Raw genomic sequence first — 14037 nt, 5'->3', positions numbered from 1 at the left:
TTGGTTTTTGGCGCGGTTTGTACTTCAGGACCACTAATAGCCTGCTGTTCTCTTAAACATCCAATCATGGGCGTCTTCTCAGGTTGAGAAGGTCAGTGTCAACCCATCCAATCGTCAGAAGCCTAACAACGCTAAGCCAGCCAATCAGACGCCTGCTAAGAAAGAGCTGCCCAGTGGGAGGAGCAAAGAGGTCAGAGTCCAGCATCATCCGTTCTCCTCCTCCTCTATGGGTCGTTTTCATTTCTCTTTTGGCTCCCTCCGTTCCCTCATTCCCTCCGTTCCCTCATTCCCTCCGTTCCCTCATTCCCTCCGTTCCCTCATTCCCTCCGTTCCCTCATTCCCTCCGTTCCCTCATTCCCTCCGTTCCCTCATTCCCTCCGTTCCCTCATTCCCTCTGTTCCCTCATTCCCTCCGTTCCCTCATTCCCTCCGTTCCCTCATTCCCTCCGTTCCCTCATTCCCTCCGTTCCCTCATTCCCTCCGTTCCCTCATTCCCTCTGTTCCCTCATTCCCTCCGTTCCCTCATTCCCTCTGTTCCCTCCGTTCTCTCATTTCCTCTGTTCCCTCATTCCCTCCGTTCCCTCATTCCCTCTGTTTCCTCATTCCCTCCGTTCCCTCATTCTCCCCGTTCCCTCATTCCCTCCATTCCCTCATTCCCTCCGTTCCCTCATTCCCTCTGCTAGCAACTACCTTTTTATTGTATTTTTAATACAAATGGAATTTGGATTTAGCTTTATTTTCTCTCAAATTGTTTTCATATTATTGCATCGGGCCACACATAGAGTATTGATTGAATATTTTGGATTAACCTGTGAGTATCTAATGTCTGTAGATTAAAGTAGTCTGTAAACCTGTGAGTATCTTTGGATAAAGACATCTGGTTTAGTGACCATATTATTAGTATTATTCCTTCTCTCTAGAAAGTATTTTATATTAATCAGACCTTATACACTATATTGGATATATACACTGGGTGATTCGGCCCTGTTGCTGATTGGCTGAAAGCTGTGGTAAATCAGACCATATACCACTGGTATGACAAAACATTTATTTTTACTGCTCTAATTATGTTGGTAACCAATTTATTATAGCAATAAGGCACCTTGGGGATTTGTGGTATATGGCCAATATACCACGGCTGAGGGCTGTATCCAGGCACTCCGCGTTGTGTTGTGCATCAGAAAAGCCCTTAGCAGTAGTATATTGGCCATATACCACACCCCCCCGGGCCTTATTGTTTAATTATATGATTGTATATTGTATATGTATTAATGTTGTTCTTCCTCTCCAGGAGGCTCCAGTGCGAGGCTGCTCCACCTCCAGCAGTCCCCTGAGCTCCCCCAGCAGCAGTGCTGCCCCTTCCCGCTCCCCCTCCTCCACCTCTGGCCTCTCCTCAGGCTTCCTCCCCAGCCCCAGCCAGAGTGCCAAAGCCATCAGCAGCATGTTGGGTAAGGCTGTTTGGGAAACAGTAGCAGTGCTCCATCTCACACACACACAAACACACATATACGTGAATACACACACACACACACACACCACACACATACACACACCACACACATACACACACCACACACACACATCCTTACCCATCAGCAACATGTTGAGTAAAGCTGTTTTGGGAAACTGTAGTGGTACTACATTACCCACAATGCTCCGTGTTACATATCCGGTTATGGTATTAGGAAGTATGTTATGTAAGATTTGACAGTGTCAGTCTCAATGCTAGGTAAGGCTCTCTCTCTCATCTCTCATCTCATTTCCCTACCTTGTCATTATCTTATTATAATGTCCTGCTGACTGTTGGTTTGAGCTGTATTTACAACTGAACTGTGTGAGAGAGAGAGAGAGAGTTGGTGGTTTGGACTAATCTGAACCTGTCTGACGATCCAATCCTACACACTGCTAGCATATCAAGACAGCACAAACAGATCTGGGACCAGGCACACTGCCAGTATCCCCTGTCTGATGTAGCCTGTTACCATTCTAAATGTGCTGTAACCAACTTGTTTTTTAACCATACAAGAGCTTCCCACAGCACATATAGTATGGGACTAGGTTACTAATAATATACCTGGGTGGTGTTCATTGGGTACTGCGTAACAAAATGTTTCGCAACAGAAAACTAAAACAAGCATTTCTTATTGGAGCAGGTACATCATTATAAATCATTTCTTCAGGTTGGTGCCTAATGAACAAGACCCAGGTTACAAATAATGTAGCTAAGGTCTAAAATCACCCTGCTCTCCTCCTCCTCCCTCTCTCTCTCTCCCTCTCTCTCCCTCTCCCTCCCTCCCTCCCTCTCCTCCTCCTCCCTCTCCCTCCCTCCCTCTCCTCCTCCCTTTCTCCCTCTCTCCCTCCCTCCCTCTCCTCCCTCTCTCTCCCTCTCCTCCTCCTCCCTCTCCCTCCCTCCCTCCCTCTCCTCCTCCCTCTCTCTCCCTCTCCCTCCCTCCCTCCCTCCCTCCCTCCCTCCCTCCCTCCCTCCCTCCCTCCCTCCCTCCCTCCCTCTCCTCCTCCTCCCTCTCTCTCCCTCTCCCTCCCTCTCCTCCTCCTCCCTCTCCCTCCCTCTCCTCCTACCTCTCTCTCCCTCTCCCTCCCTCTCCTCCTCCTCCTCCCTCTCTCTCTCCTCCTCCTCCTCCTCCCTCTCTCTCTCCCTCCCTCCCTCCTCCTCCTCCCTCTCCCTCCCTCTCCTCCTCCTCCTCCCTCTCTCTCTCCTCCTCCTCCTCCTCCCTCTCTCTCTCCCTCCCTCCCTCCTCCTCCTCCCTCTCTCTCCCTCTCCCTCCCTCTCCTCCTTCCCCAGGTCCCAGCAGTAAGTTTCGTCACCTGCAGGGTGCGGTGCTTCACAGAGACACCCACTTCACCAACCTGAAGGGGCTCAACCTCACCACGCCCGGGGAGTGTGATGGCTTCTGTACCAACCGCCATCGCGTGGCCGTGCCCCTCGCCACCGCCGGGGGTCAGATCGCCATCTTTGAGGTACTTCCCCACTTAGAAAATGGAAGATAATGTGTCTTAATCCAAAATATTGTAGTATTCTTTTAGTTATTTTTATTTGTCCTTATCTTTATCTTTTTTAAGTGAGCCCTGGCCAAGAAAGCAGAGTTCTGCTAAAGTGAGGGTGTTTTATGGCTGTGTCTCATTAGTTGGAGGAGTAGACAACACTTCAACTAACACGAAATGATATGCAGCCGCTACAGAATTACATATACAGTAGAATGTCATCGAATAATAGGAATGAATAGTGTAAATAGTCATTTAGGATTTCTGCCACCATATTAGACCAAAGATGTGGCTTTATTGGTTCACACATTAAAGAAAGAGGGATGTATCTCACTGCCCCCCTCCTCAGTTGTCTCAGGCTGGGAAGCTAGCGGACACGGGCCTGCCCACCATCCAGAACTCTGTCAACGTGGCTGACTTCTCCTGGGACCCCTTCAACAGTCACAGGCTGGTGGTGGCGGGCGACGATGCTAAGATCCGTGTGTGGCAGGTGCCTGAGGGGGGTCTGACAGAGACCCTGACTGAGCCAGAGACCATCCTGCAGGGTAAGACACACTACACAGGGGCCTGGAGACCAATTCAGTTCAAGTAAAGTACAATTCAATTGAAAGAAGTTAGACTCAGAGCTGGAGCTTTTGGGGTCCAATGTGAAATATCTGATATGTAGATGTGTGAGTGAATGTAGCCACATATGTATCAGTACTCTATCCTTCATTCAATGAGTGACAGAAATGAAATGAACAGGCTACCGGTATGCAATTTGCTACAGTGCGTCTTATTATCCTTATATATAGCCTTATACTGTGTGACTACAGAATCTATAGTCTAAATCTAAATCAATCATATCTTGATAGAATGTGAGTGAGTGACAGGGGTTTTGACCAATCACAGGCCACACTGAGAAGATCTACTCAGTCAAGTTCCACCCCCTGGCGTCGGGCCTGCTGGCATCCTCCTCCTACGACCAGACGGTGCGCCTGTGGAACCTGGAGTCTGGGGACGAGGTCAAAGCGCTCCGGGGACACCAGGATCAGGTGACGGAGGAGGAGGGAAAGGGGCGGAACATAAGGAATATTAGTATTGGCAGGGGGTGGAACCACTGGTTTTGTTAGAGAATAGGGACGTGGTAAAATGTATCTGGGATAATAATAATGATTGATGGATGGATATTGATTGATTGATCCTACCTACAGTATGTACAAGGAACGTGCATTTTGCTTGTCTCCTTCACTTCATTTAAACTTTTCACTCGTTCCTTTCTCTGTTCCCTCTCCTGCCTGGTGTGCATATAGATATTTGGGATGGCGTGGAGTCCGGATGGTAAACTCCTGGCCACGGTGTGTAAGGATGGGAAACTGCGCATCTACGACCCTCGCAAGTCTGCTGAGCCAGTACAGGTGTGTGTTCAGGAGACCTGAGCAAGTCTGCTGAGCCAGTACAGGTGTGTGTTCAGGAGACCTGAGCAAGTCTGCTGAGCCAGTACAGGTGTGTGTTCAGGAGACCTGAGCAAGTCTGCTGAGCCAGTACAGGTGTGTGTTCAGGAGACCTGAGCAAGTCTGCTGAGCCAGTACAGGTGTGTGTTCAGGAGACCTGAGCAAGTCTGCTGAGCCAGTACAGGTGTGTGTTCAGGAGACCTGAGCAAGTCTGCTGAGCCAGTACAGGTGTGTGTTCAGGAGACCTGAGCAAGTCTGCTGAGCCAGTACAGGTGTGTGTTCAGGAGACCTGAGCAAGTCTGCTGAGCCAGTACAGGTGTGTGTTCAGGAGACCTGAGCAAGTCTGCTGAGCCAGTACAGGTGTGTGTTCAGGAGACCTGAGCAAGTCTCCTGAGCCAGTACAGGTGTGTGTTCAGGAGACCTGAGCAAGTCTGCTGAGCCAGTACAGGTGTGTGTTCAGGAGACCTGAGCAAGTCTGCTGAGCCAGTACAGGTGTGTGTTCAGGAGACCTGAGCAAGTCTGCTGAGCCAGTACAGGTGTGTGTTCAGGAGACCTGAGCAGTTGTTAACCTTTTTGTTTGGAGTATTTCCATATATCTCTCATTGTCCTTCTCTCTCTCTCTGCAGGAGGGTGCAGGTCCTGAGGGCCACAGAGGGGCTCGTGTGGTGTGGGTGTGTGACGGCAAATACCTGATGGTGTCAGGATTCGACAGGTGAATATTTCTCTGTATTTCTGTTTGGTAGTTGAGCTTCAATTTGTGCTTAACAATCCATTTACCTTCATTTAATTCATCCAGTTCATCGTTTGTGTGTATGACCATTCAGTCTGACATGTAGTTCACCCATAATCTTGGTTCACACAAAAAACTGCACCAATGGCTTTATGGTCCTGGTGAACAAGAGGAAAACAACCCCTCTGATGTCACCACAGTTCACCTCACCTTTGACCCCCGATGTGTTTCCCCCTTCTGCAGTCGCAGTGAGAGAACCCTGTACCTGCACTCCGTTGAGTCCCTGTCCTCCGGGGCCATCGCCAGCGCCCCCACCGACGTCTCACCCTCCACCCTCATTCCCTTCTACGACCCCGACACCAGCGTCGTCATCCTCACCGGAAAGGTAAACGACAACAAACAAACAAATAAACAGAGCATTTCTTTTGGATAGAAGAAAATAGAGCCCATATTGACTTGATGTTGTGTTGAAAGTCAGTTACAGAATCTTGTGCTTCATGATAATAATGCCTGCCTAGCCTGGTTCCCGATCTGTTTGTGCTGTCTTGCCAACTCCTATGTCTAGTAGACAACAAAAAACTATCTGGGACCGGGCTAATGTTGGTGGTGGTGGTGGATTGGTAGATCCATACTGACTCCCAATACCCAGACTTTGACACGAGTAAACCGATACCACCATTGTTGTTGTTGTTTACATTTACCAGGGTGACACGCGAGTGTACATCTTTGAGATAGTGCCAGAAGCTCCTTATTTCCTGGAATGTGCCAGCTTCAACTCCTCAGAGCCCCACAAGGTATAGACTTTATGTTAACAGCATTTACATCCCTGCTTTTCCCTCTTTCTTTTCTCATTTCCTATATCCTGCTCCTTCTTATTACATGTTTTGTAGTCAATAGATTAAAACATTTCCCTGAATTTGTGACTTGTATAAAATGTCTGTTTGACTGACTGACTGACTAATTGATGATCTGTCAATCAATTACGCAGGCACCTGTAGACCTGTAGAATCTCTCTGCATGAACTTCCTGTTTCCTGTGTTTAGGGCTTGGCCTTCCTGCCGAAGACTGAGTGTGTGGTGCAAGAGGTCGAGGTGGCCAGGGGTCTGAGGCTCAGTAAGACCTCCATAGAGCCAGTGGCCTTCAGAGTCCCCCGCGTCAGAGTGAGTTATGGCTGAACGCTGCCATCTAGTGTATATATGGGGGAATAGGAAAAACCTGCAGTTATTTGATGACTTTTCAGACCAGGGCCTCAAAAAACTACCAGTAAAAAGGGTCTGCTATGTGAACCCCTGTTTGTACTTAGCCTGTGGAGTTTGAGCTGTTTGAGTTCTGAACTAATCCTGTGGTGTCTCGTCTCCCTCCTTCCTTCTCTCCATCCGTCCACAGAAAGAGTTCTTTCAGGATGATGTGTACCCAGACACAGCAGTGTGGTGGGAGTCCTCTCTGACAGCCTCAGCCTGGCTGGCTGGTTCTGATGGGAAGCATCAGTCCATCAGCCTCAAGCCCAAAGACATGACCCCAGGTAGGGGCTAACCTCAGCTCTGCTCCGCCCAGGCACATATAGTACAAACAGTGGACTGAAGTCAACAGCATTACTGTTAGATCCACCTTTTGAATGTCAGATGAGAAGCCGAGCAGATACAGTTTAGAAGGGGCAACCTATCCACTCTTTCATGGGCCAAGTCCTGGGTTTGACAAGATTATCTGCCTTGTGCTTTGACATGATGGTGACACAGGCTAAATCTATTCTGACAGCCAATCGTCAATCAACTCAATGTGAGGCAGAGATCTTCTATAACGTAGAATTGCCGATACAGGCTTTGAGCAAAGTCTTGTGGATCGGTGTACCTGGAATGACACACATGTACAGTGGCAAGAGAAAGTATGTGAACCCTTTGGAATTACCTGCATTTCTGCAGAAATTGGTCATCAAATGTGATCTGATCTTCATCTAAGTCACAACAATAGACAAACACAGTCTGCTTAAACTAATAACACACACATTTGTCTATTTTTCTTGTCTATATTGGAATACATCATTTAAACATTCACAATGTAGGTTAGAAAAAGTATGCGAACCCCTAGGCTAATGACTTCTCCAAAAGCTAATTGGAGTCAGGAGTCAACTAACCTGGAGTCCAATCAGTGAGACGAGATTGCCCTATAAAAAAACACTCACATAATGTGAGTTTGCTCTTCACAAGAAGCATTGCCTGATGTGAACCATGCTTTGAACAAAAGAGATCTCAGAAGACCTAAGATTAAGAATGGTTGACTTGCATAAAACTGGAAAGGGTTACAAAAGTATCTCTAAGTATCTCTTTGTAAAGATGAATTATCCAAAATTCCTCCTGACCGTTTTGCAGGTCTGATCCGCAACTACAGAAAACATTGGGTTGAGGTTATTGCTGCCAAAGGAGGGTCAACCAGTTACTAAATCCAAGGGTTCACATACTTTTTCCTTTTTCCACATAGAGTATATACACAGTGGCCCACTGCCATTCTAACACAACCCTGTATATACACAGTGGCCCACTGCCATTCTAACACAACCCTGTATATACACAGTGGCCCACTGCCATTCTAACACAACCCTGTATATACACAGTGGCCCACTGCCATTCTAACACAACCCTGTATATACACAGTGGCCCACTGCCATTCTAACACAACCCTGTATATACACAGTGGCCCACTGCCATTCTAACACAACCCTGTATATACACAGTGGCCCACTGCCATTCTAACACAACCCTGTATATACACAGTGGCCCACTGCCATTCTAACACAACCCTGTATATACACAGTGGCCCACTGCCATTCTAACACAACCCTGTATATACACAGTGGCTCACTGCCATTCTAACACAACCCTGTATATACACAGTGGCCCACTGCCATTCTAACACAACCCTGTATATACACAGTGGCCCACTGCCATTCTAACACAACCCTGTATATACACAGTGGCCCACTGCCATTCTAACACAACCCTGTATATACACAGTGGCCCACTGCCATTCTAACACAACCCTGTATATACACAGTGGCCCACTGCCATTCTAACACAACCCTGTATATACACAGTGGCCCACTGCCATTCTAACACAACCCTGTATATACACAGTGGCCCACTGCCATTCTAACACAACCCTGTATATACACAGTGGCCCACTGCCATTCTAACACAACCCTGTATATACACAGTGGCCCACTGCCATTCTGCCATTCTAACACAACCCTGTATATACACAGTGGCCCACTGCCATTCTAACACAACCCTGTATATACACAGTGGCCCACTGCCATTCTGCCATTCTAACACAACCCTGTATATACACAGTGGCCCACTGCCATTCTAACACAACCCTGTATATACACAGTGTCCCACTGCCATTCTAACACAACCCTGTATATACACAGTGGCCCACTGCCATTCTAACACAACCCAGTATATACACAGTGGCCCACTGCCATTCTAACACAACCCTGTATATACACAGTGGCCCACTGCCATTCTAACACAACCCTGTATATACACAGTGGCCCACTGCCATTCTAACACAACCCTGTATATGCACAGTGGCCCACTGCCATTCTAACACAACCCCTCCCAACTCTCTGGTCTCACTGTCACTGTTTCTGTCTGTCCATCTGTCTGTCTGTCCTCTCAGTGAGTGAAGCGCCCAAGGAGGTCCAAGTGAGAAAGTACCTTCCATCCTCTCACTACCTGGAGGAGAAGACTGACGAGCAGAAGAAAGATGAGGTGTGTGTGTGTGTGTGTGTGTGTGTGTGTGTGTGTGTGTGTGTGTGTTGCTACTATCTGAATTAGTGATGCACTGATATTACATTTTTGGCCAATACCGATATCTGTTTTCCTTGCCAAAAAATTATTATACCGATATTTAAAAAAAATTGCAGCCTTTTAAGTTAAATAGTTAACACACACACATGGACGCAGTGGTCTAAGGCACTGCATCTCAGTGCAAGAGGAATTGTGGGATAGGTTAGGAATGCTGTGTTGCACGTGTAGCGCCACCTTTTTCCTGGTGTCATTACGTCATGTACCTACGTTATATAGGTATTCACGTCAGCATATCACCCATATATCCTGCATCCCTAATCTGAACGTGTACAAGCATCTTATCTTAGGGAGTATTTCTCTGTGAGTGCAGCTACCTAGAAGCTTGGTGACCACTTTGTCAAGTGTGTAACCATCTGTCTTGGTACTCACCACTAGTCAATAGTGGGACTATAGTGTGTTAACCTCTAGTCAGTAGTGGGACTATAGTGTGTTAACCATCTGTCTTGGTACTCACCACTAGTCAGTAGTGGGACTATAGTGTGTTAACCATCTGTCTTGGTACTCACCACTAGTCAGTAGTGGGACTATAGTGTGTTAACCATCTGTCTTGGTACTCACCACTAGTCAGTAGTGGGACTATAGTGTGTTAACCATCTGTCTTGGTACTCACCACTAGTCAGTAGTGGGACTATAGTGTGTTAACCATCTGTCTTGGCACTCACCACTAGTCAGTAGTGGGACTATAGTGTGTTAACCATCTGTCTTGGTACTCACCACTAGTCAATAGTGGGACTATAGTGTGTTAACCATCTGTCTTGGTACTCACCACTAGTCAGTAGTGGGACTATAGTGTGTTAACCATCTGTCTTGGTACTCACCACTAGTCAGTAGTGGGACTATAGTGTGTTAACCATCTGTCTGTACTACAGCTGTTGAGTGCCATGATAGGCAAGCTGGGGAACATGGAAGACAACCCTCTACCACAGGAGTCCTTCCAGGGAGTAGAAGACGATGAGTGGGTGAGTGACACACACACAAACACAAATGTACACACACACACAAACACAAATGTACACACACACATTTACCCATGCTCTTGTGTCTTTCAGGGTGACTAGTGTGTGTTGCCTTGCGGACCAATCAGGGTCCAGCAGTAGCCAAGGGCCTGTTGGACTGAAACGTGTCATTCCTGTGTGCCACTGATGTGTCCTATGTCAAAAGAACATCTCTCAAACGCATAACATTAACCTGTCATTAGGGTTGTAAAATTCTGTCAACAAAATGTCTAGGTTTTCCAGAAATACCAATTGGAGAATTCTGGGATTTCCTGCTTGTTTTCCTGGGAATTTTAGGGAAAGTTCCCAGACTTTTGCAGCCCTACCTCCCATATCCTCGTATCATCCTCTAATACTCTGAGTAAGTAGATGTTGCCTCTAACCATTGACTGAATCAGGATCAGATATGTTTTCCTCCCCATAATGTTTAAAGGTAGGACTGGGGTTTGGGAATCTGATCCTAGGTCTGTTGTTAAAGGCAACCTCACCCCAATTTGACCTTTGACTTGCAGCTGCCTTGTACTGTAAATAGCTAACATTCCTACCAGGCTAGATAGTTAAATGACTCCCAACACTCCCTTACAACCCAGCCCTTACCGCCACAATGGATGGACACCTGTGTGTCTGTCACCACTCCTAACCTTACACCTGTGTGTCTGTCACCACTCCTAACCTTACACCTGTGTGTCTGTCACCACTCCTAACCTTACACCTGTGTCATAATAATAATGACTAGACCACTGCTTGCTTTTGTATGGGCCAATATGAACCATAGTCCATAATCTTCTAAACACAGTAACTATGAAAAACTCAAACGCATGCACCTGAATACAGTATCTATGGTCTTCCAGATTTAACACCTCCTATGCATCACTATACATTAACACACACACACACACACAAATACTCACACTCCACCTGGATATCCCATCTGCACCTCCAGCTCCTGTAGTCCGTGGATGTTGGATGGTCTGTGGTATCCCCATACGATCTCAACAACACACAGCAAAAACACACAGACAGGGTACAACAGGGTAAACAGCCTTCAGGTTAAAGCATGGCTGGCTTCTATTGATAGGAATATAATAGTGTTTTGTTGTTTAGGTAGCTTCATTCTCTGGCCAGTGATAAAGACCTACTAACAGTCCTGTACCACTCCAGGGTCGTGTTCATTAATCACCAAACGGACGAAAACAACTTCAAACAGGGAGGGATTACCTGGATTTTTGTTTTCCGTTGCAAAGCATTTCAAACCGTTTTCCGTTGCGTGCTGTGATGAACGTGACCCAGGTGCATATCTTAGTTCAGCCAGCAGATCTTGAGAGAGGTTTATAGCATCGGGGCTGACTCTTAAAATGTGTGTGACGTTCTTACATGTGGGTGTCATGTATTGAAAAGCCAAAACACCCCCTGTGGGAGTTGTACAGGAGTGTGTCTGGGGATCTCTGAGGTTGTAATGTGGTGGGAAGTAGTATGTATCTGTACCTTTCTTTCTAGATTGATAGACTGTATAACTGGAATTCCTGTACCTCATATGTTAACACTTCGTCTTAAGACTGTTATTGAAGTATTCCTCACTAAAGGAGCTCATTCTTTTATTATACTGTAGTAAACAATCATTTTGTTACTTTTTCTTAATAACTTACAGTATTATTACTATATGATGCAATCACAGCAGCCATGATCAAGACTAGTACAGCACAAGGCAATACTTCTAATAGTCTAATCACGAACCAATCATGTTGTTTACAATGACAGAAAGACTGGAACCAACCAAGCATTCTTCAATAGTAGTCAGACTCACTGAGTTTACACAGGCAGTCCAATTCTGTCGTGTGTTTTTTAATTGGTCTTTAAACCAATCAGATAAGAGCTTTTTGCCAGTACTTGGGCAGAATATCAGCATTGGGCTGCCTGTGTAAACGCAGCCATTGTGGAGTACTTGAAAAGGGAACAGACACCAATGCATTGACTGTAGGGCCTAGATATTGTTGGTGTCAGTGATTGTGTGTTTGTCATGTGTTTTGTGCCTGCAATCTCTCAGATGTCTTACATTGTTCTTTGGGAAATTAACAAAAAGAAACATCTCTTTTATACTTTGAATAAAGCATTATTTGTCTGTCCGTCTTATGAATAATGGTTTTGTGGGAATGTTCATGTTGCCTTGCAATAAACAACTGTTTGAACCTTGTACACATGCCATTTCTTTGTCTTTCAATTTGTTGCTTAAAACAAAAGTATGTTTAAAGGGGGAAATGTTTGTTAATCTCAAAGAAAAAGGGGTAAACTAGTAAATGTACTTATGTCATGATGTTGCCAGGAGATTCTGACTCGACCTGTAGTGGCGCTTCCCTATGAACTGGCACAGGAGAGAGCTGTCCGTCACACACCCACAAGAATCAGCTTTCCAAACATTACTCTTTTAGGGTGAAGTTCCATTTATTCCACAAGAATCAGCTTTCCAAACATTACTCTTTTGGGGTGAAGTTCCATTTATTCCACAAGAATCAGCTTTCCAAACATTACTCTTTTGGGGTGAAGTTCCAAAACACATATTCCTGTAGAAAAGGGAACAGAGAGATGGACTCTATAGCTGTATCTGTGATACAGTAATAACTGTATGTGCTCTCTTCTCACCTGATAACCCTTCCTGATCACCTGGGCTAATTATATACACACATGACCAGTGACCCATGACCCCAACATATTGGGGTAATACCCATGACCCCCTCTAGTGTACAAAACAAGTAAAAATGACCCTTGACAGATACCAGATACACAACTCATAAACAGGCCAAAATGGCTGCTACACTACCGTTACGCTTGTTTACACTGAGCTGCACTGGGGTCGGAGAGCATGACTGTAGATCAAGACACCGCAGAGCCGGCGTGAGATATGGCTTGGAAAAAGTACCTCAATCCAGGATTGAGAAATGTGTTGTACTCCCAATTGTCCCAACTGTTACACCGGGAAGATTGAACGACTGTAGTTCTTCCGAAAAGCTGCCCTTTTCGTCTTCATACATGGCACTAGAGCTTGTGTTGAACGTCGTCCCTTGTGGGGAATGGCTTAGTATGGCAAACTTTCCCCCAACTATGGATGCTCGTTTGAAGTACAGTAATTCATTGGTAATCCATGTCATTGTTGTCAAGGGTGCATGAACAAAGACAGTAAACAGCCACACACAAGAACATGGTTGTCGTTGAATTGTTTATTTCTTTGTTCGAGCTCCAAAAACATAACTGGTGGACACTGTCTTAACAAATACACCATATCACATCGTCATTCATGTTTAAAAAGCATTTCTAGGGACAAAAACACTACATACAATAGCAAATGAATTCAAAATGACAAATTCATAACATTGCTATACGGCACAGTATGAAGACCAGACTGAGTCCTGTTTTGGTAATAAGTAGGTCTCCTGTGCCCATGAGGGGAGTAGTTTAAGTCGAGGTGCATGGGCTGAGCTCTGCTGAGGGCCCTGGCCTCTATTCATTCAAAATGATTCAGTGGCATTAGAATTCCCTCCCACTAGTTCCAGAGTACATTCTAATGTAAGCTAATATAATAATAATATAGCTATTATTAATCCTATTGTCTTGACGGAGACGAGAGAAAAACACTTAAGTATGTGCCTAATTCATGAAAATCATGTACAAAGCAATAACAGATGTCCCACTGGTGGTTTGTATCGTTTTAGAATATAATGTCAACGGTAATACTGTTTCCAACTCAGGCCACAAAAGATAATAGAAGCAATTATTTCACTTGAATGAAAACAATGGGAAAGGAACAATGAAGTGAATGAAATTATGTTTACCTATTGCCAAACAGGACTGATGAATGACTGGCAAGCCTGGTGTTGGGTAGGTGTAGATCATGGTATGGTGGACTGCAGCCACTGTGATTAGTGACACATTACTACCATCTGAGTACTCAGAAGCTAAGGGTTTAAATCAAACATCTCCTTAGAGGATACAAGGTACTTTTTGAAACAAAGTAACATAGTA

At 45.6% G+C, this 14037-nt stretch overlaps 1 protein-coding gene across 1 annotated transcript in view; it reads left to right on the top strand.

Moving 5' to 3' along the window:
• coro7 (coronin 7) overlaps positions 1-12216 on the top strand; it is a 244011-nt gene extending 231795 nt beyond the window's left edge. The window contains exons 14-27 of the mRNA XM_031813924.1: positions 83-190; positions 1291-1447; positions 2800-2975; positions 3349-3544; positions 3891-4033; positions 4292-4396; positions 5059-5144; positions 5406-5547; positions 5867-5956; positions 6206-6322; positions 6549-6684; positions 8838-8929; positions 9898-9987; positions 10078-12216. Of these exons, the coding sequence (XP_031669784.1) occupies positions 83-190; positions 1291-1447; positions 2800-2975; positions 3349-3544; positions 3891-4033; positions 4292-4396; positions 5059-5144; positions 5406-5547; positions 5867-5956; positions 6206-6322; positions 6549-6684; positions 8838-8929; positions 9898-9987; positions 10078-10086 (1647 nt within the window). The 3' untranslated portion in view covers positions 10087-12216. The remainder of the gene's footprint in view (positions 1-82; positions 191-1290; positions 1448-2799; positions 2976-3348; positions 3545-3890; positions 4034-4291; positions 4397-5058; positions 5145-5405; positions 5548-5866; positions 5957-6205; positions 6323-6548; positions 6685-8837; positions 8930-9897; positions 9988-10077) is intronic.
• Positions 12217-14037: the final 1821 nt, after the last annotated feature.

Source organism: Oncorhynchus kisutch, unplaced genomic scaffold (genome assembly GCF_002021735.2).
Source record: "Oncorhynchus kisutch isolate 150728-3 unplaced genomic scaffold, Okis_V2 Okis06b-Okis10b_hom, whole genome shotgun sequence".
Taxonomy (NCBI): domain Eukaryota; kingdom Metazoa; phylum Chordata; class Actinopteri; order Salmoniformes; family Salmonidae; genus Oncorhynchus; species Oncorhynchus kisutch.
The sequence above is the reverse complement of the archived record's forward strand: the minus strand, read 5'-3'. Positions and strand labels throughout refer to the sequence as shown.